Below are 23,831 nucleotides of genomic sequence, written 5' to 3'. Positions count from 1 at the left end.
TAGTATCGTACGGAGTAAGTAATATTGTCGGAAATTTTAATAAACTATCCAAAATCACCTATTTACTAAATGAATAGGTGATTCTACATTTTTTTCCGTCTAAAATATTAACTTCTATTTGGGCTTTTATTAATTTTTGCATTCTACTATGGCCAAGTCTAACATAAAAAATGATTGCTAAAAATATGTATAACGTCCTTCTATTCTACTATTGGCTAAATCTAGATCATATCAACTCTTGCCCAAAAGTAACGTAAAAATTGATTGCCAAAAAATAAGTATAAAATCCCTAATCATTGCCAAAAAATAAGTATATCGTGAATCAATCATTGCATTAATCTCCTATATACTAAGACAATAAAACTTATCAATTTTTCCCTCCAAACTCCATCTATTTATATAAGCAAACTAATGAGATCTTTTTTCAAACTATTATCTTTTATTTAACGTATACTTATTTTCATTAAATTCTCAATTATAATGTTTTAATCAAAATAAAATAAAAGTAATATACGTAAAATTATAAAATACAATTTGCTCATCTTTCTTTGAGAATGACTTGATTGATGCATACTTGCACTCTATAAAACAAAAATATAAACTAATATTATTAAATTTGTGAAAAAAAATCATTAAGATGATTTAAAGAAAAGTAATAAAATGAAACCCATGATATACTCAAATTTTTTATTAGTTTTGCACTTTTATTTTTTTTTTCTCATATCAAAATATAATAAGGTGAAATATGAAAAGTTAAGGTATAAATTTGAATGAGAAAGTAATACACACTAAAATGTAAATATTCTATAAATGTCGCGCATTTACTGCGCGGGATCTATACTAGTTTTATATGGGTTTTTTGTCAAACACAACCTTTAAAAAAAAAAAAAATTCTCCCAAACACCACCTTTAAAAAAAAAGTTTGTAAAACACAACCTTTAATAATATTTTTTTTGTCAAACACGACTTTTTGGCCGAAGGACTCAACATTTTACAATGGGGTAATGTTTGACAAAAAATTAATATTAAAGGCTGTGTTTTATAAACTTTTTTTTTTAAAGGTGGTGTTTGAAAAAAAAAATTAAACAAAAAACCCTTTTTATATTAACATCGTCGAAAAGGGTTTTTGTGAAAAAGTTCCTATCTGTTAGTGTTTTTAAATACTAAGCCCACTAACTTGACTACATATAAGTCTGTTGCTTCTTTCAATATTTATATATATACCTAGCCCATTTATCTACTTACAAGTCCATTGGTATAATTTGAAACATCAACCCTTCTATATGAGCGCCCTATAATATAGGACAAGCCCAAAACAAAAAAAAACCCAATATTTACATTTTATTATCTTCATATTTTGTTTTGTTTTTATTACCCAATATATTATGATGAATTGGTTGAATGATTGAATGAAATGGCCATTATAGAGGTTTATTTCATATAATTGTACTTAATAATATTACAATTTCAAAAGACAAGCTTTATACTTGTTAACCGTTTTAATACTATTTTTGACAACATCACCAAACAAGCACATATTATGATATTCATAGATATAATTCGCAACTAAAATAAAAATACAGAAAACTCTTTAAATTTATTGTAAATAAAGTTCAAATGGATGGATATAACCATAAGCCCATCACATCTGAATGCCCTCCAAGAATATACGTTGAAGTTAAAATCTTTTTTCCTTGTTGTACTCGACAACGATCCCTAAACTCTTTTGTTGCAAGCCATCTGGAAATAAGAAAGAATATATTCTTACAATTTTAACTACAAAAATACAGTAATTAACTCCACAAACCATCTTGCGGACAAACCAATAGGAACCCATCAGAGTCATCATCAATGTCGCTGAAATTCTTGTAGAAACCAAGATCGCGACGACCTATATGCATCACAGATGAAATCATTTTAAAAAAAAATAATTAAAAAAAGCTAGCAACAACGTGAGAGAAAAAGATGACTACTTATGGTAGCACATGCCAGGAAAAATGGTCTAAAGAATGTTGAGCCTCCAAATAAAAACTAATGATAATTTGACAAACCCGATGACAATTCTTGTAGAATATAACGTGACACATGACAATTTCCTGTAGAGGCTGTAATTAAGTTTATTTCTTGGACAAAAACCCGATTTCATGATATTCCAACTTTCAAGAGATTACTATTTGGATGGAAAATAACGGTAGATTTGACCTTGATTAGAGTTTTTCTTGATGTTAATGTCATTCTAACTCCCTTTTTGGTAGTGGTTAATCCACCTCTAATTACTGCTTAACCGTTTTATAATCTACAATATGTTAATCAATGTCGAATATGACCTACTAGAACTTGCACTGGGTACCAGAGGACTCAAATGCTTTGTAAGAAAAAAAAAATCATTATTTGTATGGATATTACCAATATATAGGGCCTGCCTGGGATGGGGGTAATAGGCCAGAACAAGTCCAACGAAATTATTATGGGCCGTTTGTGGAGGTTTGGTATGAGAGTAATAAGTAGAGCCCAGTAACTATTCCCTCCCAAGAGAAGTAATCCATTACCCTCCCCACACCATCAGTAACAATTACGCCGCAATAAAAATCACCCCCAATCCCTATTTTATCCCTTTTTTTTCTCGTCATCTCCGTCTTCTCCTACCATCAGGTATTCATTTTCCTCCATTTTTATTGCACCATTCTAATTGCTTGAACACCATTTTTGTGACGATTGTTATCAATTTCTGGGTGAAATATGATAATTATCGTTTCAAAATTGTGATTATTATTATTAGGGTTTATGCTAATTTATTCAAATATGATTTGGGTTATGATAGTTTATGAAATTACGATCTATTTAATTTATGAAATTATGATCTACTAGTTTTTAACTCGTGCAACATTGCACTGATATGTTTTTAAAAACATTGATATAATGATTAACATTTAAAAATGTTAACCAAAATACATGAATATTTTATACTCTATTTCTTTTATAATGATAATAGGTTAAAACACGTGCAAAAATTACAAGGGTTTGAAACTTACACATGTTTTAAATCCGTGAAAAAAAATGCATGAATTCAGTGTTAAAACATGATATAGAGTATATTAAATGCATAGTATGTAAAAATAATAAATAGCTAACAATGTAAATATCGCTATAAAATTGAAACAATTGTCAAAATTTAAAAGGGTTTAATTACAATACAATTCAAGAAATATAAATATAGAATTAACTAAAAGAGTCTAATATCATTCCAAATATTAGAAAATTTCATGGTAGACTACATTAGTTTTAAACCCGTGCAAAATTGCACTGGTATATTTTTAGGAACATTAATATAATGATTAACATTAAAAAAAATATTAATGTAGTGATGAAATTCATTATTTTTCCTTCTAGTGTTTAGAGTAATTTTTTAAGATTCTTTATTATTCTGCATTAGTCATAAAAAAATAGCATGTTATTTTTTTCTTAATAGTTATACTTCATGAGAACCAAATGGTAATTATTTTATACAATTAGAAAATATGTAAATCTGATAATTGCATGCTTAAAAAATTATTTAAGATTGATGTAACTACTCCGTAATTTTTTAAAGCTATCAATTTTTAAGCCCTTATTCTATAAATTTTAATTTGTTCAATTTGGGAACATTGTATTGATATTCAAGCATGAAAAAATTATTCTTGAAATTGTAAAATTGTAAAATGGAAGAAATAGTAATCATTATATAAACATATTAATTTATCAGATTATAAACATGATAAGTCTTTAATGAAAAAGAAATTAATTCAACTAACTGGCAAAGGGGCCCACGATTTATTTTATGGGGAAAAACAAAAAAAGAAAAAAAAAAATTGCATAAGGTGACGTGGATTAATGTGGATGCATGAAATGTTTCTGTATTTATAAAGATAAGATTTGTGGGTTTGATAATAATTTTCTGTCAATTTGGATTATTTTTTTTGTGGATATGAATTTTGGTATAGAGGAGCAGCGAGAACGAGGGCCTCAAATTAGGATTTTCTGTCAATTTAAGTTCAATCATTGTTCTAATTTTCTGTCAATTTAAGTTCATTGTCCTAAGCATCCTAAAATTACGATTTTTTTTTTGTTTTTTGTTTGTTTTTGAGATCATTCTCATGTAAATTTCCCTGTTCTTTCTGGCTTATTTTCAGCCCATTTCAGTTCAGCTCAAATCTATTGATTCATTCAGCTCCATTCGATTCGATTCGATTGATTCACTCCATTCATTCATTCGGCTTCGATTCAAATTTAAAAATCATTTCAAATCCATTAAATTCAGCTCATTTCAGCTTTACTAATTTAAATAATAGTTATTATTAATTTTGTTAACAATAATACTATTTTTTTAATATTAATATTATTTACTATTTATTATTATTACTATTATTATTATTATTATTATGATGATGATGATGATGATGATGATGATGATGATGATGAATATTATTATTAAAATGAATAATAATGTTATTAATGTTAATGTTAATGTTATTGTTGTTGTTGTTGATATTATTATTATTATTATTATTATTATTATTATTATTATTATTATTATTATTATTATTATTATTATTATTATTATTGTTGTTGTTGTCAATGTTATTATAATTATTATTGGTATTATTATTAAAATTCATAACATTTATTGGTATTATTATTAAAATTCATAACATTTATTATTAATATTATTAATGAGGCACACCGAACCGACTTGACTCACTTGCCAATACGGGGTCTTACAAGTCAACACGCTTGCCAACATGGTTACAAATTCGCTTGGTACCCTACGAATCACAAATCGTTAAAAGCAAATTCTATCAAGTTGATTACTGAAAATACATGTAACACATTTTCTATAAGCGAATCGCGAATCGATAAGGCGTATTCATAGCGAATATGGTAACCGTGCTTGCCAAACCATCATTTGAGGTACACATAGAACCTATAAATATCTCACTATTCACCAATCAATGGTAAAAACTTCTCACCAACAACTTTCTCTCTCTAGAAGTAAGACTACTCGAGCTACTACCTGAATTCGAGCAACGCTTACTTGAGTGTTTTTATTCTAAACAATTATTTTACTAATATCATTATTAATATGACCTTATTATTTATTATTGTTATTAAAAATATTATTAGTAGAAAAATACTATTTTTTCATTATTATAATTTATGATTATTCATATATAATATTATAATTTTTTTCTTATAAATATTAATTTTAGTATTACTATTATACTATGAATATTAATATATTATAGTTGATAATAACAATAATATTGAATACTATTATTATTATTATTAATAATATGAGTATTTCATTCAATTGACTTTATTGACTTTATTGATTCGATTGATTGACTCACCTCTATTGATTCGATTCGATTCGATTCACTCCATTCGATTCGATTCGGCTCCATTCAATTGATTCGATTATTTCGATTCGATTCGATTCACTCCATCTTAGCACCCGTTTGATGATGTTGAATTAAATTTATTAGTATTCTGAGATACAATTTAAATTTTTGTTTTTATTTTTTGGTTTCTAAAATTAGGCCACTTTTTTTTGGCAATGTAATAAAGTAAAAAGTTTGATGATGTTGAATTAATGGTATAATTAAAAGTATGGCAACTTTGCACATTGTTATATTGTTTGGTCCCTTTGTAATGTAATGTAGCTGGAAAATTTAACCCCATACCAAACTTGGGGAAATATTAAGCCATGATTATTTCCCAAAAATGTCAAACCTTGTGTCAGGGGAAAAATCTCTCCCTGAATCAATTTGGTGGGTAATTATTTCCCCCACACATATCTCCTCCTCATTCATTAGAGCTGTACCAGGCAGGCCCATAGTTACCTTTATTACAATTTACTAGTATTTTGCCACGATTTTATTTGTATTGTCGATCATTTGTCAAAATTTACTTGGTCTTGGAGAACTCAAAGGCATTAATGCATTTGTCCTATCTTTCACTTTTTTCTTTAACCAGTTTGTCTAATGAGAAAACTTTTTTTGACAAATTCGCCACAACACCCAACTTTTTTTTTACCAACTTGTCAATTTGGACGAAAAACAATTACTAAACTGAAGAAAAATTATCTAGGCAAGAGAATTCAAAGAAATATTATTCCACAAAGTAATAATATCACCAGTAAAAATTCCCGTTTTATTCGCCGAAGATTTCTTTACTACCTTAAAAAAAAGATTACAAGTACAGTTAAATTGAAAAACTATAAGAAATAATATGATAAAAAAAATCCTAAAATACGAACAAAACCATTAATGCATGAGTGTTACGAATACATACCTCATTTATCGTGATGCATCAGTAAATGAAAATTCCACAAAAATTAGTTCCAACTCATTTAGTTTTTTCTCACTAATATTTATCGTCTTTAAACCTAGATCAAATAATCTATGCACTAACACGGTATCAAATACTGAATAAAATTGAACAACGTAATGTAAATGTAAAATGTCAAAATGTTACCCATAATCCACTAGTTGTTGTACAGGGTGGTTTAAAATGATATTAAGCATAAATAATGTAGACTTCGTTTACATAAAAACATTGATACCAATAACAAACCTGTTGAAATTTCGATCAAATGACTTCAATCCAACTCTAAAATTAAGAAAGAAGCATATTAACAAAATGTGTTTCATCCTTTTATTCCAAAAAAGAATTTCTTAATTGTTATTTTACAAAAACTGACATAGAAGTCTCATAAAAGAAAGTAAAAAACTCTAAATTAAGCACAAAATTATAAGGCTCAAAATGCAATATGGTCTTGTTCATCAAATATTTCGCAACTAATTCATAATGCATTTAAATTATCAAAAGACCAATTTACATACTAAAAAACAATGTCAAATTCGCAAATCACAAAATATCTAGAAATTAATATTTAGAATATAAAAGTCAATCATTTCATGGTTAATTCCAATGTTACATGGTTCAGGTTATGGTTTGGTTCGATTCGGTTCTAACAAAGGGATCGGGGGTCTTATGAAGTTGAACAAATTTCTATTTAAGAAATTTATTTAAAAAAGATAAATGATATTTCCAAAAAATAATAATTAAAATTAAGCGACATGTTTGATACCACATAATTTATAATACTAGCTTGTTGAAGTTTTAGGTGAGAGAGAAATATGTTGGCTGGCAATTACATAGTCCCTCATAATTTGAACGTTACTACCTTTTTTTTTAGGCACAAGGATAAAGGGAATCAATAAAAAAGAATAAAATACAAAAATGGATAACTTTATAGGAAAGTAAAAATAAAAAAGAATGTATAAAATAATATAAGTGTTAAATTTTACGGGAGAGACAAAACAATAAAAAAAAATGAAAAATGAATAAAAAACTTGCTAAAAAGGGGAAAAATGAACAAAACCAAATTAAGCTCATAAAAAAAAAGAGGTAACAACAGTCAAATTAGGAAGGAGTGGTAAATTAAATTCATAGTTGATACTTGTAAAAAAAAAAATGTAAGAAATTACAAATCCAAAAGCATAGATATTGGCTCCGTTATTTTTATTGGAAAAAAAATGAAAGAATTTGTGTATAATTATATGTGAATGTTTTTGTGTTGTCACTTGTGTATGGCGTGACAACATGTGGGGGAAGTGCGTGCTTCATTATTTGTGTGTTCAAAATCATTTTCTTATTTCTTGTGCAAAATAAAAGGAGAAGAAATGAGTGAATAATCCTTGTTTTTAATTTCGACACGAACCTTTCTTTTGTAGTTCCTAATCCACCGATGCCACATAGGGTGCATTTCTATCTCCCGCTGACAATGTCACGGTCTTCCGGAACACCGCTTTTTGATCGGAACTCTAAAAAATTGTTGGGTATGATTTTGGGCACTGTCTTTGGCACTACAAACAGAGGGAGAGAACCTATAAGAAGGAATGTTGTTGTTTTTCTTGTTAGCATCCATATTTCTTTTGTGGTATGAATTTTAATCTCTAAAAAACTGGTTTTAATGGTGTGCTTAAGGCTTTAGTTCTTTTCTACACTCGCTTTTTTTAATTCGCAAATCACAAAAAATTGGAGATGTCTATTGTAAACATTGATTGGGAGTTAGCTTGGGAATCCCCTGTCTACTAAAAAAATAGGTGTTCTCACAAATTTCCCTTTAAAAGCATATTTTTAAATAAGGAAGCTAATTACAATTAAGTGCACTAACTAAATAAGAAAACTAATAACTACTCTCTTCTATTCACTCATTTCTTCCCTCTTTCCGTTTTCATGATAGTCGGATTTTCTTTCCTATTTTCTTTTTTTGGAAGGTTTTGTGTGATCCAAATTCAATTGTTTGTAGGTAGAGTGTTTTGTGTGATCTAAAATCATTTTCTTATTTCTTGTACAAAATAAAAGGGGAAGAAATGAGTAAATAGGAGAGAGTATATTTTATTTTATTAAATTATTATCTTTTCATTAAAACTATTTTCTTCATCAAATTATATTATTTTCATTAAACTATAATATCTTAATTAAAATATAATTAAATTTTATATAAACTATAAATTGCTAAATCTTTTCTTATGTTATTATTTGAGAATGACTTAACTCATACTACGTATAAGACAAATCTCTAAATCGTTATTATTAGTTTCCTAATAAAAAAAAACGAGAATTTAAAAATTGAAATTATTAGTTTTGTGGCATAAAATCATTTTATTTAAAATACATTTCAACACATTACTCATTTTTTTTTATTAATTGTCAGTTACGACTTTTGTTCTTAAAGCAAAGTACAATGACGAGAAATATGAATAATTAACAAGACCAATATTATATAAGTTTATTAAAAAAAAAATCTATATTCCGTGCATTCATTGCCCGGAATCTAAACTAGTGATACTATTATAAGGAGTTGTGGAGTTGTTTGCCACAAGGATAACGAAGGGTATATATCATCTCAACTTGTCATCAAGTAAACCCCTTTGTCGATAATGATGATTATAGTACATTGGCCATAGATTTTGAAATTAAGGTTACATTTTTTTTATCCTGGTCCTCATTACAAGGGAATATTCCATCGTTGTAGCATGTTTTTTTATTTGACATTGACCAAATTCCAACTAATTGATTATCAGTTTTCAACACCTCCTATTCTTCGTATACAACTTGCATTATTTTCAAAAGATCCATTTTATCCAAGACAAGCCGCATATGCAGTTCATCATCCTGAGATGAAAAAGATAGTAAACAACTCATGAGAGCAACTTTATTTCCAACAAACAACTGGTCACATTGTATAAGTAATCAATTTAAGCTTTTATAAATGTTAGTGTAATTTGTAATGATTTTTTTTTTTTTTTATTTTTTTTTTTGTAAATTCTCATTTAAAGCAGAAAATTTGTTAGACAATTTTAATTGAATTTTATTTCCATATAAAAAGAGTACTCTTTTTGTTGTATATTATTTAAAAAATAAATTTAACAATGTTTTTTTTAATCGTTTTCTACAGTAAGTAGCTATTGTTTTTATTTTTCAAATTATCTTTGAAGATTCTTAATCTTTATTATTATTGTTTTTAATTTTGTCAGGGACCTTGAATACTCTGTTCTTGGTCAGCCGATGAGAGTACATTTTGAAATAGACTTAATTATGAGTGGTTCATCGGGGGCCCTATTTTCGATAAAAACTCTAATCAATTATTAGGAACGATATGTGGAAAAATAATTGGCACGACGAATAATGCAACAGTTCCTACAAAAAGACACTACGCTATTTCTCTTGATACAATTCGGAATTTCCTCCAACACACTCATATTTCCGTTCAGTAGGTGTTAATCTGTTAGTAGTTAAGAGTAGTTTGTAAGATAATTATAATTATTATTATGTTTAGCTTTGGTTTGCTGTTAGCTAAGTTATTAAGAAATACTAGTCTTAAACCCGTGTAAAATTGCACGGGTGTTCTTTTAAATTTGTTATATACATAAAAATAAATATTTAAGATGAAATATATATTGATCAATGTTCTTTTTTTTTTAAAAGTTAATTATCATAAAAATAAAATTTAAAAATAAGGCAATAATATTATAGTAGACGTCGTTTAGTCGAAATTTCAAAAGGTTTATTAGTGTTATCAATATTTTTATGCAAAAAATAGTCTACCCTATATATGCCCGGTATCATTTTAAATAAATCTTTATAATAACTGATAGATTATGGGTAACATTTTATATCTACAATACATTGTTCAATTTTATTCAATATTCAATACCATGTTAGTGCGTGGATTATTTAATCTTTCAAAATTTAATTTGGTAGGAAAATGATACGTTTCTAGCTTCTATTAAAAATGAGAAGTATAAGTGCGAAAAAAACTTAATTAGTTGTAAATTTATGAGGAATTTTCATCTACTGATAGAATCGCGGTAAATAATGTATGTATTCATCAACATTCAAGCAATAATAGTTTTGTTCGTATTTTAGGATTTTTTTCATTATTATTTTTTATAAATTTTCAAATTAACTATATTTGTAATTTATTTAAAGTAATAAGGTAATCTCCGGCGAATTATGCCAAAATTTTTGCTGCTGCTTACTTTGTGGAGTTTAGATTTTTCTTTAGTTTAGAATTTATTTATTTATCGGCCAAATTGAGAAATTGGTAAAATAAAAAAATAAAAAAAATAGGGTGTTGTGGACAAATTTGTAAAAAAAAATTTCTTTAGACAAATTGGCAAATAAAAAAGTAAACATTGGATAAATGCATCAAGGCCTTTGAGTACTCGGGGACCCAGTAAATTTTGATAAATGATTAACAATACTTAAATCGTGGCAAAATATTAGTAAATTGTGGTAAATGTAAATATATTGTCGCAATATATACATACAAATAATGATTTTTTTTCTTACATGGCCTTTGAACCATGAGGGACAGACTAAAAAAGATATATACTTCCTTAAATTATCAACTTAAATACACAAATTAAATTACTAACTTAACCTTTAACTAACCACTTGAAATTAAATTAAAATTGTCATGTGTCAGGTTATAATTGGTTATGTATGGAAATGTCATGTACATTGTGTAAGTGTAACTTTTTTAAAATTTAGTCAATACTTGTCAAAAAAATAAATAATGTAAGAAGATAAAAATCCAAAAGTACAGATATTGGCCATCTATTTTTATTTAAAATAAAAGTTACTAACAATTATTAGTCACTTTATAAGGTAACAATAACTTTTCAATTACGAACGTAACTAAAGTCATATTTTACTATTTAGCTTGAAAAAACCTACAAAGGCATGAATAAAAAAAAAGTTACCTCAGATATAGTGTAACTAGATTACATTAAGTCATTCGACTCCAAAACATCTCTCCCGATAATAATTTTTCCACTTGATGCCAATAAACAAAAAGTTGAATTTCGACATAAAGATATCACATCAACATAAAAAGGAGCTAGATCCGAATAAAGAGAAGTCACTTAGACACTGTATAACTCTCTATGAATGAACGTAATATTGTGTTGTTCGTCGATAAGATAAATTTTTCCATCTATTTTTTTCCTACTTGGTAAAATGCTTAATGTTTATCGAGTGGAAAAAAATGCTTAATGTACACCCGAAATAGCTTAATGCTTCTTTTTTTATGCTTAATGTTTACCGAGTGGAAAAAATGCTTAATGTACACCCAAAATTAACATTCAACCAAAATTAATATGTACTTTTTTTTCCATCTATTTTTTTTCCACTCAGTGATGAAAAAACTTAATGCTTTGAGAGCTAAATAGGATATGACTTGTATTATTTTGAGTTGCTCATTGATAAAAAAAATGCTTAATGTTTTGAGAGAGTAACCATTTTCATTTCAAACATTGCTCATTACAAAATACGTAGTTTATTGGCACAAGAGATTTTCATACCCTAATGATATTTATGGCTTAAACATTGTATGTTTACAATGTTTAAGTTATAAACATGCATCTAAGGGAGCGTTTAATTCGCACAAAGTTATCGGTATGGAATCAGAAATTAAATCAGGGTGGTATGGGTTTGGAACTCGATTCCTCATACCTTGTGTTTGGTTCAATTATGGAAGGAGAAATCAAATCATGTTATATGTTTATTTTATTAATAAGATTTTGTACTATTTACTTATTTATTAATTTTATACTTTAAATTTTCATATATTGATTAGTTCAAACTTTTCTACAATTTTTTTATATATGTTGCTTTTTTTTAAATATCATATTATTTTTGTTCTTAAATATATTAAACATGCCGATTAAAAAATCATTGTGTATTTTTCCCCAAGAAAAGTCTTTAAAACAATTTAATTTTATGTATTTTTTAAAAATATGGATCTTTTCACAACATTTTTCTTTTTAATTCTTTTTTTTATACCCAAAGGTATCATTCTCATACCTACCTCCCCCCTTGGGTATGAGTTTATCTCATTCCAAACTCATACCTTATACCTAGAATGGGTGAACCAAACACCTCCTAAAAGGGATGAGTTAAAGCAAGGGGCACACTTATTTCATCTAAGTTTGCATCCTTGCTATTTGCATGTAAATGCTCAAGACATTCCCTAACAATTGCTTCATCTGCAACTAAATTCCTTGGCAATGTTCCAGACAATAATTTTCGTGCTTTTTTCTTCAAGTGTGGAACCTTATAGTCATTATGTCCTTTCAGCTTAATAATCTCTAACATACATGCTTGTAGACTAAGCCAAACATCACATAAACATTGTGCTGGTTTTTCATCCCAAGCTTTCATCATATTGGACACCAACTTATCAAATGTGCTTGGTCTCTTTTTAGTTTGCAATGACTATTGAATTAAAATAATCCTAAGTCTAAGACTTTGAGACCAAGTGAATTTGGTGGTTGTTGTGTCAAAGTAATGTTGAAACCATTTGAATTTGATGCCATCATAAAATTTGGATCATTTTCCTTTATATGTGGCTTTGCATTGTCTTGCTGGATGATGATATTCTTGCTCATTGATGCTGGCCATTTACTGTGAATGGCTGAGATTACCTTAGTTAGCACTTAGCATCATCTCCTTAGTGACATCTTTGTTGATTGAAGCCACTTATTTAGTTTCAAGAGTTCCAGCAGGTTTGTTTTTTGATTTCCCTTTAGCTGAATCTTGGAAAGTAAGTGGGAATATCCCAAATTTTCCATCAAACAAAAGGTTACCATCTCCATCCCAAATTTTTCATGAAACTGCTGCCATAAACATTACTTTAGCGATGAAACTTTTGCTTTGACATGCCCTATAAGGATCAACCTCTTCCATCAGTTGGAAAATACTTTGCTCCATTTTGTGAGATATAAAACCATTTCTCATCAATATGGATTATATTTCCCATGTCCTTAAACTTAAAAGAATTTGATATCCTATCATAACTTAACTTTGAAAGTGAAAATATCAACCTGTTAAACTTGTTCTCATCAGTCAGGTCTGAATGCAAAGCTGACGTATGCTTTCTAAGTTTACCTTGTTTAACCCAATTGAAAATTGTTGTTGCTCAGACACCAATTGTTGCACCAAATGAATGTATTGATCACCTGCCTCCCATAGTTGTAACTAATATTTTGTGTATTGGAACTTCAAGTGTTTCCCTCCCTTTTTTACCTTTCAATTTGAAATTTAACTGCAAAGCTTCACCGTTTTCTCTTTGACGTTTAGCAATCCTCCATACTTCAAAGATTGTTTTCCTGTCTATTTGGTATTTTGCTGCAAGGATGTTCATTGAACCTTTTACTGGCTTACCATTTTTGTTATTTTCGAATAAATAGCATCCTATTCTATGTCTATCATCGTTTGATAGATTTGGACCACGCATATTTTGATTATTCTTGGTAAGTATTCACTGTTTTTTGTAGCTGTTTATTATTGTTGATATTATCACTATAAAGTTGTTACTAACTGTGATATGAAAGTGCAGTTTCTTGGCCAACTTTTAGAGAAATTATGAAGGATTTCGAAGAGAAGATGAAGGAAGAGATGAAGTAGGAAGAGAAGAATATAGAAGAGATGAAGAAGGAAGAGTATAATCAGGAAGAGAAGAGATGAGGCACAAGACTGATGTGTAACAAAATGTGTGTAATATGTAGTATACTTTATTATGCAATCTAGGTTTTTGGGGGCAACATTTATGACATTTTAAATTTTCCCCTCAATTATAATTTGGTGGGAAATGATAACTCAATGTAAGTTAATTAAGTAACTTGAACAACCTCTTAATCATTCTGGTTGACATTGTTAAACACGGTCCACTTGATATTATTTCATTACTTTTTCATTGTTTAATCACAATCAACTTAAGCAAAAAGTTTGGGGGTGAAAATAGAAAAATAAAGGGACTAAATAATTAGATATGGTCATATGGTCAAGTAGCCAAAGTTCGGCCCGAGCCTAATCAAATTGATCTCGAGCCTGATTCCGAACTAAAAAGCTACCTAAAATTTTTTTTAAGCTCGACGAGCTCTCGATACATATAATCTCACAACTCAATCAAACCGACCCAGTAATAACAACAACTAACAAGAAAGATGAGTAATAGAGAGCAAAGCAGCAACAACTTTAGAGGAGCACTTACACATGGAGGACGTTACATTGAGTACAACTTGTACGGCAATCTCTTTCAAGTTTCCAGTAAATACGTTCCTCCTATTCGTCCCGTCGGTCGCGGCGCTTACGGCATTGTTTGGTAATCTTTCTACCTTTCTCTTTCTTTTTTTAATTGATTATCGTTTCATAATTCGATCATCAGTCAGTCTTATGTAAGACGGTTTTACACAAAGATAATAGATAAAAGTAGTTACTAAAAGTGTCGGTTCTATAATAAACTTGTGTAAGACCGCCTTACTTGCACAAGTATTTGTGTGATTTGAATTGACTATCGTTACCTAATTTGATCATGTTCTTAATTGATTATGTGTTTTTAATTGATTCAATGGAGTTTATTGATTATTGATTCAGTATGCATTTAGGTTCATACTCGGTATTGTTCGTAAGTTGATTATCGTTACCTAATTTGATCATGTTCTTAATCTTGATTTATTGGTTGATTATTCTCTTGATTCAATCTAGTTTATTGATTCTGTATGCCTTTAGTTAATACTCCGTATTACTCGGAAATTTAGGTTTAATGATGAATTCAATTGATCATCGTTACCTAATTTAATCAGGGTCCATTTTTTTAATTTGTTTTGAAATTCATAGGTGAAATGAATTTAATTCATGATATTTTGGTCATTTCTGGTTGTAATAGCTCAATTGAGATTGATTATGTGTTTTTTTCCTTGATTCAGAGTAGTTTATTGATTCAGTATTAATTTTATTGATAGTCCATGTTACTAGTAATCTTAGTTTGATTGATTTCAGTTGATGATCGTATTTATAGGTCTAATGATTTCAATTGATGATTGTCTGCTCCTTGGTTGGGTGCTACTTTTTATCTATTACGGAGTACTGATCTAGTTATGTATGTATTCTGTTGAATAAAAGTGCATCCGAATATCCGGAGCTTTGTTTTTTTTCCTGATTAAGTGGAGTTTATTGATTGTGTATGCATTAAGAAATTATTCTGTACTGTTTTATCTTGATTTTAGCTTGTTTATCTAACACATGTTTGACATTTTGTGAATTCATAAAGATAAGCTTTTGACTTTTCAATGGTCTACCTATTTTGTGTTGATTTTTGGGGTGTGGTAGACTATGAGTAGTTATGTGATTCGTGATCTTTTTATCTTGTGATAGTGCTGCTGTTAATTCAGAGACAAGAGAAGAAGTTGCGATTAAGAAGATCAGCAATGCATTCGATAACAGAGTCGATGCCAAACGAACCCTTCGTGAGATCAAGCTTCTTTGCCACATGAGCCATGACAATGTGAGGCTGTGAGCTCATCGATTTATTTCTGAGATTACTTTAGAGTCCTGCAGAAATTGATGAATTCACATGTTTTGTTTCCTTGTTTATACTACCTTACCAGTTATCACACCTATATTGTTCCCAGTTGACTTTGTTGATCTACGCAATTATACTCCCTTTGACTCCAGCCCGTTTGCTTTTCACAAAATTACTAAGGAATGTGAGTGGGTTGTGGGTTTCCATTAAAGCAGTGTTATGTACAATAAAAACATCCCCAAAATAGAAGTGATTAAGAATAGGCCAAAAGTGGAATGTGGATCCAGAGAATTAGAGAGGGTAATAAATAACCCTTTTTAAAAACAATACAGTAATATGGAATAGTTATCTTGCTTGATCGGTCAAGTGGAAACAATTAATTTAGGATGAAGTATTATTTGTTTGGTTATAGCATTGACATCTTATGAGTAGCTGTTTGAATTCTTTCTTTCACGACTGCAAACCTGGCAAATTGTATCACGTATGGCAGTGTCATTGTCTGTCAATGCGTAGTACTTCCTTTTATTCCTGTAAATCCCTTCCCATTTTTTTAGGATGTTACACTGGATTCTTTCTTTTTTAGGATGTTACACTGGATTCTGTCTTTTAACAGAACACTCCAAACCAACTTGCGTTTGATTTATCCAAAAGCCGATCCAAAAGCAATCATAAACAGTTCACTCTCCACTGACTTCATCTGCTGATAGGAATATATGGTGTCGGGAATGTCCTGAGTGAAGTTGTACTTCATATTTTCTAAAAATTGATATATGGCTCTGGTGTTGACTATTGACATTGGAATGGCGTTACATATACCTTTCTTAGGGTTAAAGGCTTCAAGCTCCAATAAGCATTCTTATTACTTTTCCTTCTTCAAAAACAGGTAATCGCCATCAGGGATGTAATACGGCCTCCTCAAAAAGAGAACTTCAGTGACGTATACATTGTTTATGAGCTGATGGATACTGATCTTCACCAAATAATACGATCGAACCAGTCACTTACAGATGATCATTGCCGGGTATGAAAGTAGTTTGAAATTTGAATCTTGTTAAAATCTCAAGGATGACTGTACCATTGACCAATTTGGTCTTTAGGAAGCATGCTTTCAGTATATGCTTACGGCTGCCACATTCTGTTACTCCGAGTATCAATTTTGAATGTGGAGTGTCTGTACAAGTTTTATGACATATGTGATGACTGTGCAAGAGTCATTCAAAATAAAGCTTCCCATGTTTGTAGGATTATGGAAACTTAATTATTTCTGTAAACTTTTCCCTGTAATGTCTTTTGGAGTGTGAGCTATATTTCCACTGACATTGATGTTTATGTGCTCGTAGTATTTCCTTTATCAATTACTAAGAGGCTTGAAGTATGTTCACTCTGCCAATGTGCTGCACCGTGATCTGAAGCCGAGCAATTTACTCATGAATGCGAATTGTGACCTTAAGATTGGAGATTTCGGGCTCGCGAGAACAACTTCTGAAACTGAATTCATGACTGAGTACGTCGTCACTCGCTGGTACAGAGCACCAGAATTGCTTCTAAATTGTTCAGAGTACACAGCTGCTATTGATATTTGGTCTGTCGGATGCATTCTTGGAGAAATCATGACAAGAGAACCCCTTTTCCCCGGCAAAGATTATGTTCACCAGCTGAAACTAATTACTGAGGTACTTTCTTGTGTACAAAGCCATCGTTTTGGATCAGAATTGCTTATATTCAACACACTTGGGGAAATGTTTTGACAATTTTGTGCATCTGGTCCTTTTTTTTATTATGGAAGCTTATTGGGGCTCCTGATGACTCCAGCTTAGGCTTCTTACGAAGTGACAATGCTCGTAGATATGTTAGGCAACTTCCACAGTATCCAAGACAACAGTTCTCCATGAGATTTCCTAACGCGTCTCCCATGGCAGTTGACTTACTGGAGAGAATGCTCATTTTTGATCCCAGCAGGCGTATAACAGGTACATTTATCATTGTCTTCTACCATAATGTTAGTTTGGGTGCATATGTCAACTAGTTTAGCTATAGTGATTGATGAATCTCATAACGGCCTTAAAACTCGTCAGCATCAAAATTGTCGTCTTGTAATCCATTATTTTCTGTGGATTACAAATGTGTTGTACAGTTAAGGAAAATTCTGGCCCATGTTTTAGATTCAGTTTAAATACTCATTCCCAAGTATGTGAGAATGTTGTCATCGTTTGTTCCGTTTTTTTTGTTCAGTTGATGAGGCGCTTTGCCACCCTTTCTTGGCTTCCCTTCACGACATAAATGAAGAACCTGTTTCTCCCCAGCCATTCAGTTTCGATTTTGAGCAGCCTTCATTTACCGAAGAAAACATCAAGGAACTCATTTGGTTGGAGTCGGTGAGGTTCAACCCACATCCCCAAGATCACAACAATGACCCAAACTATCATCCAATATTGCTTTAAGTACCTCAACTATTGTTGTTAGGTGGTTTTAAGGATCTCAAACTCGGGATAAACCGTAAGGCTCAAACTCCACATCCCACTCGTCGTCAAACTTTTATGCTTGAAAATTGTACTTGTAATCTTGTATCTCTTGTATGATAACAGTATAGGAATGTATTCTACTTATTCATGTATTTGTTCCTCGGAAAAGGGTAGATCGAGGTTGTATAACATAGTAATAGCAACGTATTTTCGTCTGTTTTTTTAAACTTGAATTTATGTGAGCCAGCTTGGGAAAATATTTTTTCATTATCATATGGTATTGAATTTTCACAAATTCTCATTATATACGAACACTATCTAAGCTTTCTCGACGATGAACATAACATAACCTCGGTAGGTCGGTATCATTGTTGGCAGCTTGGCACCGTGTGTGTGACAATATGTAATTGTCCTTGAAGACATCCAACATCACACAATAGCTGTATACGCGTACAACCATTTTATGCCTACCCTTTTACGCACTAATCTAATCAAAGGCAGGACATATTCAAAGTACTTCACATTAAAATAAACACCATTTTGACTCAAAAGTATATAAATGAATATAATTTAAATTAAGATTAAAATTCTCAAACAGTAATACAGTTATACGGGGTATCTTTTAGAGACAGTCTTTCACTAACTTCTCGACAAACCATATTATTTGGAGTCAAAAGGGACAAAATGATTACATATGTAGTCCTGAGAGACAATCTCTCACAAACTCATGGACGGTCCATTTTACAACTTGGAATAAAAATGCTACAGAAATAACAGAATGCGATAAAAAATGAGCGCATACAAAATAAATTGGTTTATTAATAAAAATAGTCACATTTTACGATAAAATAAATAAGCTCATTATGAAAACATATACGAGTACAAAATAAAGGAATCAATTAAAGAATACGGGAAATTGATTTTCCAATAACTAAGTGAAAGACGGTCTCTTAACTCGACTTTTCCCTCATTTCCCAGATCCGCGTTTTTCTATTCTACAAGTCTTTCATCAAAATCCCTTTCTTCTCTCTAATTAACAATCCGCCATGGCTAAACTCTCAAATCTCCTTCCATTCTCTCTCTTAATCTTCACCATTCTTCACCATGTTACCTCATCATTCACCCCTCTCGATAACTACCTCATCAACTGTGGGCCCCCCTTATTCACAATTCTAGACTCATACAACCGCGAGTTCACAAGCGACGAGTCACCTCTCCCTGACTCGGTCAAACTCTCTTCAACTCGGACGATCCCACTCACTGAGTTGACAACCCCATCTGGTCGCCTGTACAACTCGGCTAGAATCTTTGTCGAACCGTCTGGTTATTCGTTTAAAATCAATCAGAAAGGTACCCATTTGATTCGATTACATTTTCATAGATTAAATTTCGAGAAATTTGATGGTAAAATTGCTAAATTTCATGTTTTAGCTGATGGGTATTTGTTATTGAATGAATTTAGTTTGTTGAATTTGAAAAACGATGTTGAAATTCATGAATTTGTGTTATTGATCGATTGTGATTATCTTGAATTGTTGTTTGTACCTGTTGGAAAGACGAGTTTCGGGTTTGTTAGTGCAATTGAAGTCGTTTCGGCTCCGAAAGATTTGATCTTGGATATTGCCGAGGGTGTGAATGCTAATGGAGTTAGTAAAATTAATGGGATGGTTAAAAATGGGTTTGAAACTTTGTTTAGGGTTAATGTTGGCGGGCCGAAGATTACCCCGTTTAATGATACTTTGTGGAGGACTTGGGTTCCTGATAATGAGTTTTTGAAGTCGAGTGTCGAATCCAAAGAGGTTCATTTTAGTGGGAGGATTAAGTATCAGGTCGGTGGGGCGAGCCGTGAGGTTGCCCCTGATCATGTTTATGGAAGTGCCAGGGTGATGGCTGGGATTGATGGGTTGAATGCTAGTGACTCGAAGGATAGGTTGAGTTGGGCTTTTCCGGTTGTTGGAGGGTATAAGTATCTTGTGAGGGTTCATTTCTGTGATATTGTTAGTCGTACGCTTGGATCTCTTTACTTTAATGTGTATGTCAATGGAATATTGGCTTACGAGAATTTGGATCTGTCAGCATTAACAAATAGCTTAGCTTCCCCATACTACATTGATCTCGTGGTTGATGGGGGTGATTCCGGTGTTATTACAGTCAGCGTGGGGAGTTCAGCTTTAGGGGTGAATGCTATCTTGAATGGTGTAGAAGTGTTTAAAATGAGCAACGCGATGAAAAGTTTTGACGGGATGGTCTCGGCTGAGACTGTTTTAAGAAGTTGTCAAGGGAGAACTGGTTTTCCGCTTGTTTTTGCTATTGCGATTGGTGTGTTACTTGCTGTTTCTTTGCTTTTGCGGAAAATTTTAGTTAAAGTTCAAGACAATGTGGCATGGTCACGGTTGCCAGTGGATATATCAGAAGTCGCTTTGAAGTCAAGCTATCAATAGTTGCGTCTCTGAGAATGAACTATGCGTCCGATCTCTGCTAATTTTGTAATGTGGCTTGCTTGGAATTGCATTGATGTGGAAACGTGAAACATCCGAAAGCTTTGTATTCGCGAACTGCAGCCCTGGCAAAGGGAGTATATGCATGGTACTGTAAGTAACTTGTATTTATGAGGGTTCATCATACGCTAGATTTTACTCCGTATTCTTTATTAGATGTCAATATAAAGTTTAACTTATATTTCTGTGACTGTGAGTGCCATACTATTGTTCATTTTGTTGTATGCGTGGAATAGGTGAGGACATAATAAAAGAACCTGGTTCTCGATACACTTCTTTTGAGTTTCGGATTGAATACATTTGTTTTTGCTTCCCTGGTCTTTACTTGCACTGTTTTTATTATTCCGTACACTTTATGTGAAGATAGCCAAATCCTGAAGCCTCACTCGGGACCTAAACTGCTTCCCTGGTCTTTACTTGCACTGTTTTTATTATTCCGTACACTTTATGTGAAGATAGCCAAATCCTGAAGCCTCACTCGGGACCTAAACTTTTTAGGCCGTGAAATACAAATTGTGCCTAAATGAAAGACCCTGTAGACTGTAGTTCTCCCATGGGCAAAAAAGGCCTTTGATGAGAGGGTATAGTGCTCGTAGGGGTATTCGATGGATGTAGTGATGAGAATTGATGACTGCAGAGAATACCCTTTGGAATCTCTGGTGATTTCAGAAATTTGTGGGATTGAATACAGATATGATCTCTTATGAGGATTATTGTATCTTAATTAAACGAGGCATTCCCGCCAAAGTGAAGTACACAAGTCCGACCACCTTCACACTTCCGTCTCCATCATCGTCGTCTCTATTTCTCCAACTGCTGATAAATATGGAGTGAATGCTTAACAAATTCAGTAACGTTTTAGTAGATTTCACATAACCTACATATACCAGCTACTTTACCTGCATGAGATGTACTACTCAGCTCATAACCTAAGTTCAAATCTCGTTAGCATCAAATTTATCTTTACGGCTCACTTTATTACTCACAAAAAGAGATCAAATCTTATGATACATAGTCCTTGACTCCCCGCCGGGGAAGCATAATTAAGAAAATTTATATTAACAAGATTTGTTTCGGTGAAAGAATTCAAGAACGTGAGCTGAAATGATACGGTCCATATCCAATCCGTACCAACGCTTTTTCCGTAAATTATACTGTATATCATGAACGTCAATTTATATTTAGTGGAGAAGTACATCTCAATTTCAAGAACGATTTGGTGAGGTGGTGACTACTCGTACAAACATTCTTTGTGGAGCTAAGCATTTCTTTTCTAAGTGATAGATCCTGTTTTTTTGGACTTACGTTACTTAATTTAAATTTACTTTATATTCTATAAGTTCAGTTCAGTTTAGTTTAGATTATATAAAATCAGTTTAGATTTTATAAAATCAGTTCAAGATTCTATAAGATCAGTTCAGTTCAGATCCTATAAATTCAGTTTTGTAATACCCGCCCGGTTAGTGACCCGTTGACTAACCGTTGACCATAGGTAGGCCTTAGCAAGGGAGACGAGAGAGGATACTTGACTTAGATAGCTCGTTACTCGACCTAGTTGGGGATACTCGGCCGAGTAGTAGAGATACTCGACCGAGTACTCCGTCAGTCAGCGCGTTATTATAAAATGCGGAATCGTAAACAGAAATCATTTTGACGGTTTCCTTTCTCACTCTAAACCTAGTCTCTCTCTCCTAACACTCTTATATCACTTTACACCTCTATGACCTTGGATACCAATCCGGGAAGGGAGACGATCTAGGCATAGAATCATCGAGTCGGTTGTCACCAGCGTCGGCATCGGTTTGTGTCTTAAGGTGAGTTTGTGTTTGGTGTCAACTTTCAATAGATCTTGAATATAGTTTAGTGATAGGATATGGTTGTTAATCGTAGGTTTTGGTATGGAGTCTGGCTTGGCTTGTATGACAGATGCATTTTCATGGGATAGCGAAAAGGCAGGGTTTCCCTACTCAGTTGCTTGTTTAATTGATTTAAGACGAATTGATTGTTGTATTGACATGATTAGTATCGTTATTGGAATTGTCTTTCTTGGTTGTTGGATTGGTTGTTGTTTGTCTATGTTCGAGAGGTGCGTCCTCGGTTGAATGGAGTCATCTCGGAATGACTTCACGCCCTTAATTCGCCTCTTGTGGTTCCGACCACAAAGGGGGTGTGCACATTAGTGGGCATGGGTTATTGCTCGTTGCGATGAGCGGAGTTTAGGTGGGCAAGATCGTGGTCCCGCCGGCGTGAGGATTACCTGTTGCGATGGGTAATCTCGCAGGGCTACACACTTAGGTGTGTAGCCAGTTACAGATTATGTTTGGAGTTGGAGAATGGTTGTACAGTTGGATTTGAATTGATGGCTTTGGTTGTTTCCTTGTAATTATCTTATCTTGTTATTTAGTGAACTGACCCTGTGTTATATTTTCAAAACTGTGGTGATTCATTCGAGGATGATGAGCAGTTGGTTTAGCAAGTGTCGCTTGTCACGAGGCTTACGGGACATGGAAGGGAATCGAGTCATCACGCTGTCAAACTAGATGCCGTTGTTACTCATGTCCAGTAGTTCTTTCAGTTGTATCTGTTGTAGTCTTTCTCACGTTGGTTTATGTTGTAAAGGATAAAGTTAATTAATAAATATTCTGTTATTGTTTATTTGATTTACTTACCTCGGAAAACCGAGATGGTAGCACCTTTATATACTGGGGTGGTCTTTGATAAGGCCCTTTGGTATATGGAGGTGTTACAAGTTCAGATCCAATAAGTTCAGTTCAGTTTAGATACTATAAGTTCAGTTCAGTTCAGATCCGTTTCAATCCAAAAGAACACGGCCATAATATCTCTTTAATTCCTCCACTCCTCTTCATACGAATTGATACCTAGTTTTGTTTTTCGCGAATAAACATGATACTAGAAAGTAGAATCTATCGGAGAATGCTATTCTTATACTTATGA

The 23,831-nt window shown here is 31.8% G+C and overlaps 2 protein-coding genes across 2 annotated transcripts; both read left to right on the top strand.

The window, feature by feature from the left end:
- Positions 1–14,299: 14,299 nt before the first annotated feature.
- Positions 14,300–18,635, top strand: LOC141586113 (mitogen-activated protein kinase homolog MMK2-like). The gene is made up of 6 exons (XM_074407245.1): positions 14,300–14,716; positions 15,769–15,898; positions 16,800–16,937; positions 17,257–17,589; positions 17,703–17,886; positions 18,149–18,635. Exons 1-6 carry the CDS (start codon positions 14,559–14,561, stop codon positions 18,355–18,357), a joined length of 1,152 nt encoding a protein of 383 aa, XP_074263346.1. The 5' UTR covers positions 14,300–14,558; the 3' UTR covers positions 18,358–18,635.
- A 709-nt stretch (positions 18,636–19,344) lies between these two features.
- Positions 19,345–21,186, top strand: LOC141586112 (putative receptor-like protein kinase At5g24010). Its single transcript, XM_074407244.1, has one exon. It carries the CDS (start codon positions 19,425–19,427, stop codon positions 20,817–20,819), a length of 1,395 nt encoding a protein of 464 aa, XP_074263345.1. The 5' UTR covers positions 19,345–19,424; the 3' UTR covers positions 20,820–21,186.
- The last annotated feature ends 2,645 nt before the right edge of the window (positions 21,187–23,831 follow it).

Source organism: Silene latifolia, chromosome 6 (assembly GCF_048544455.1).
Source record: "Silene latifolia isolate original U9 population chromosome 6, ASM4854445v1, whole genome shotgun sequence".
In the NCBI taxonomy this organism is placed as follows: Eukaryota; Viridiplantae; Streptophyta; class Magnoliopsida; order Caryophyllales; family Caryophyllaceae; genus Silene; species Silene latifolia.
The sequence above is the reverse complement of the archived record's forward strand: the minus strand, read 5'-3'. Positions and strand labels throughout refer to the sequence as shown.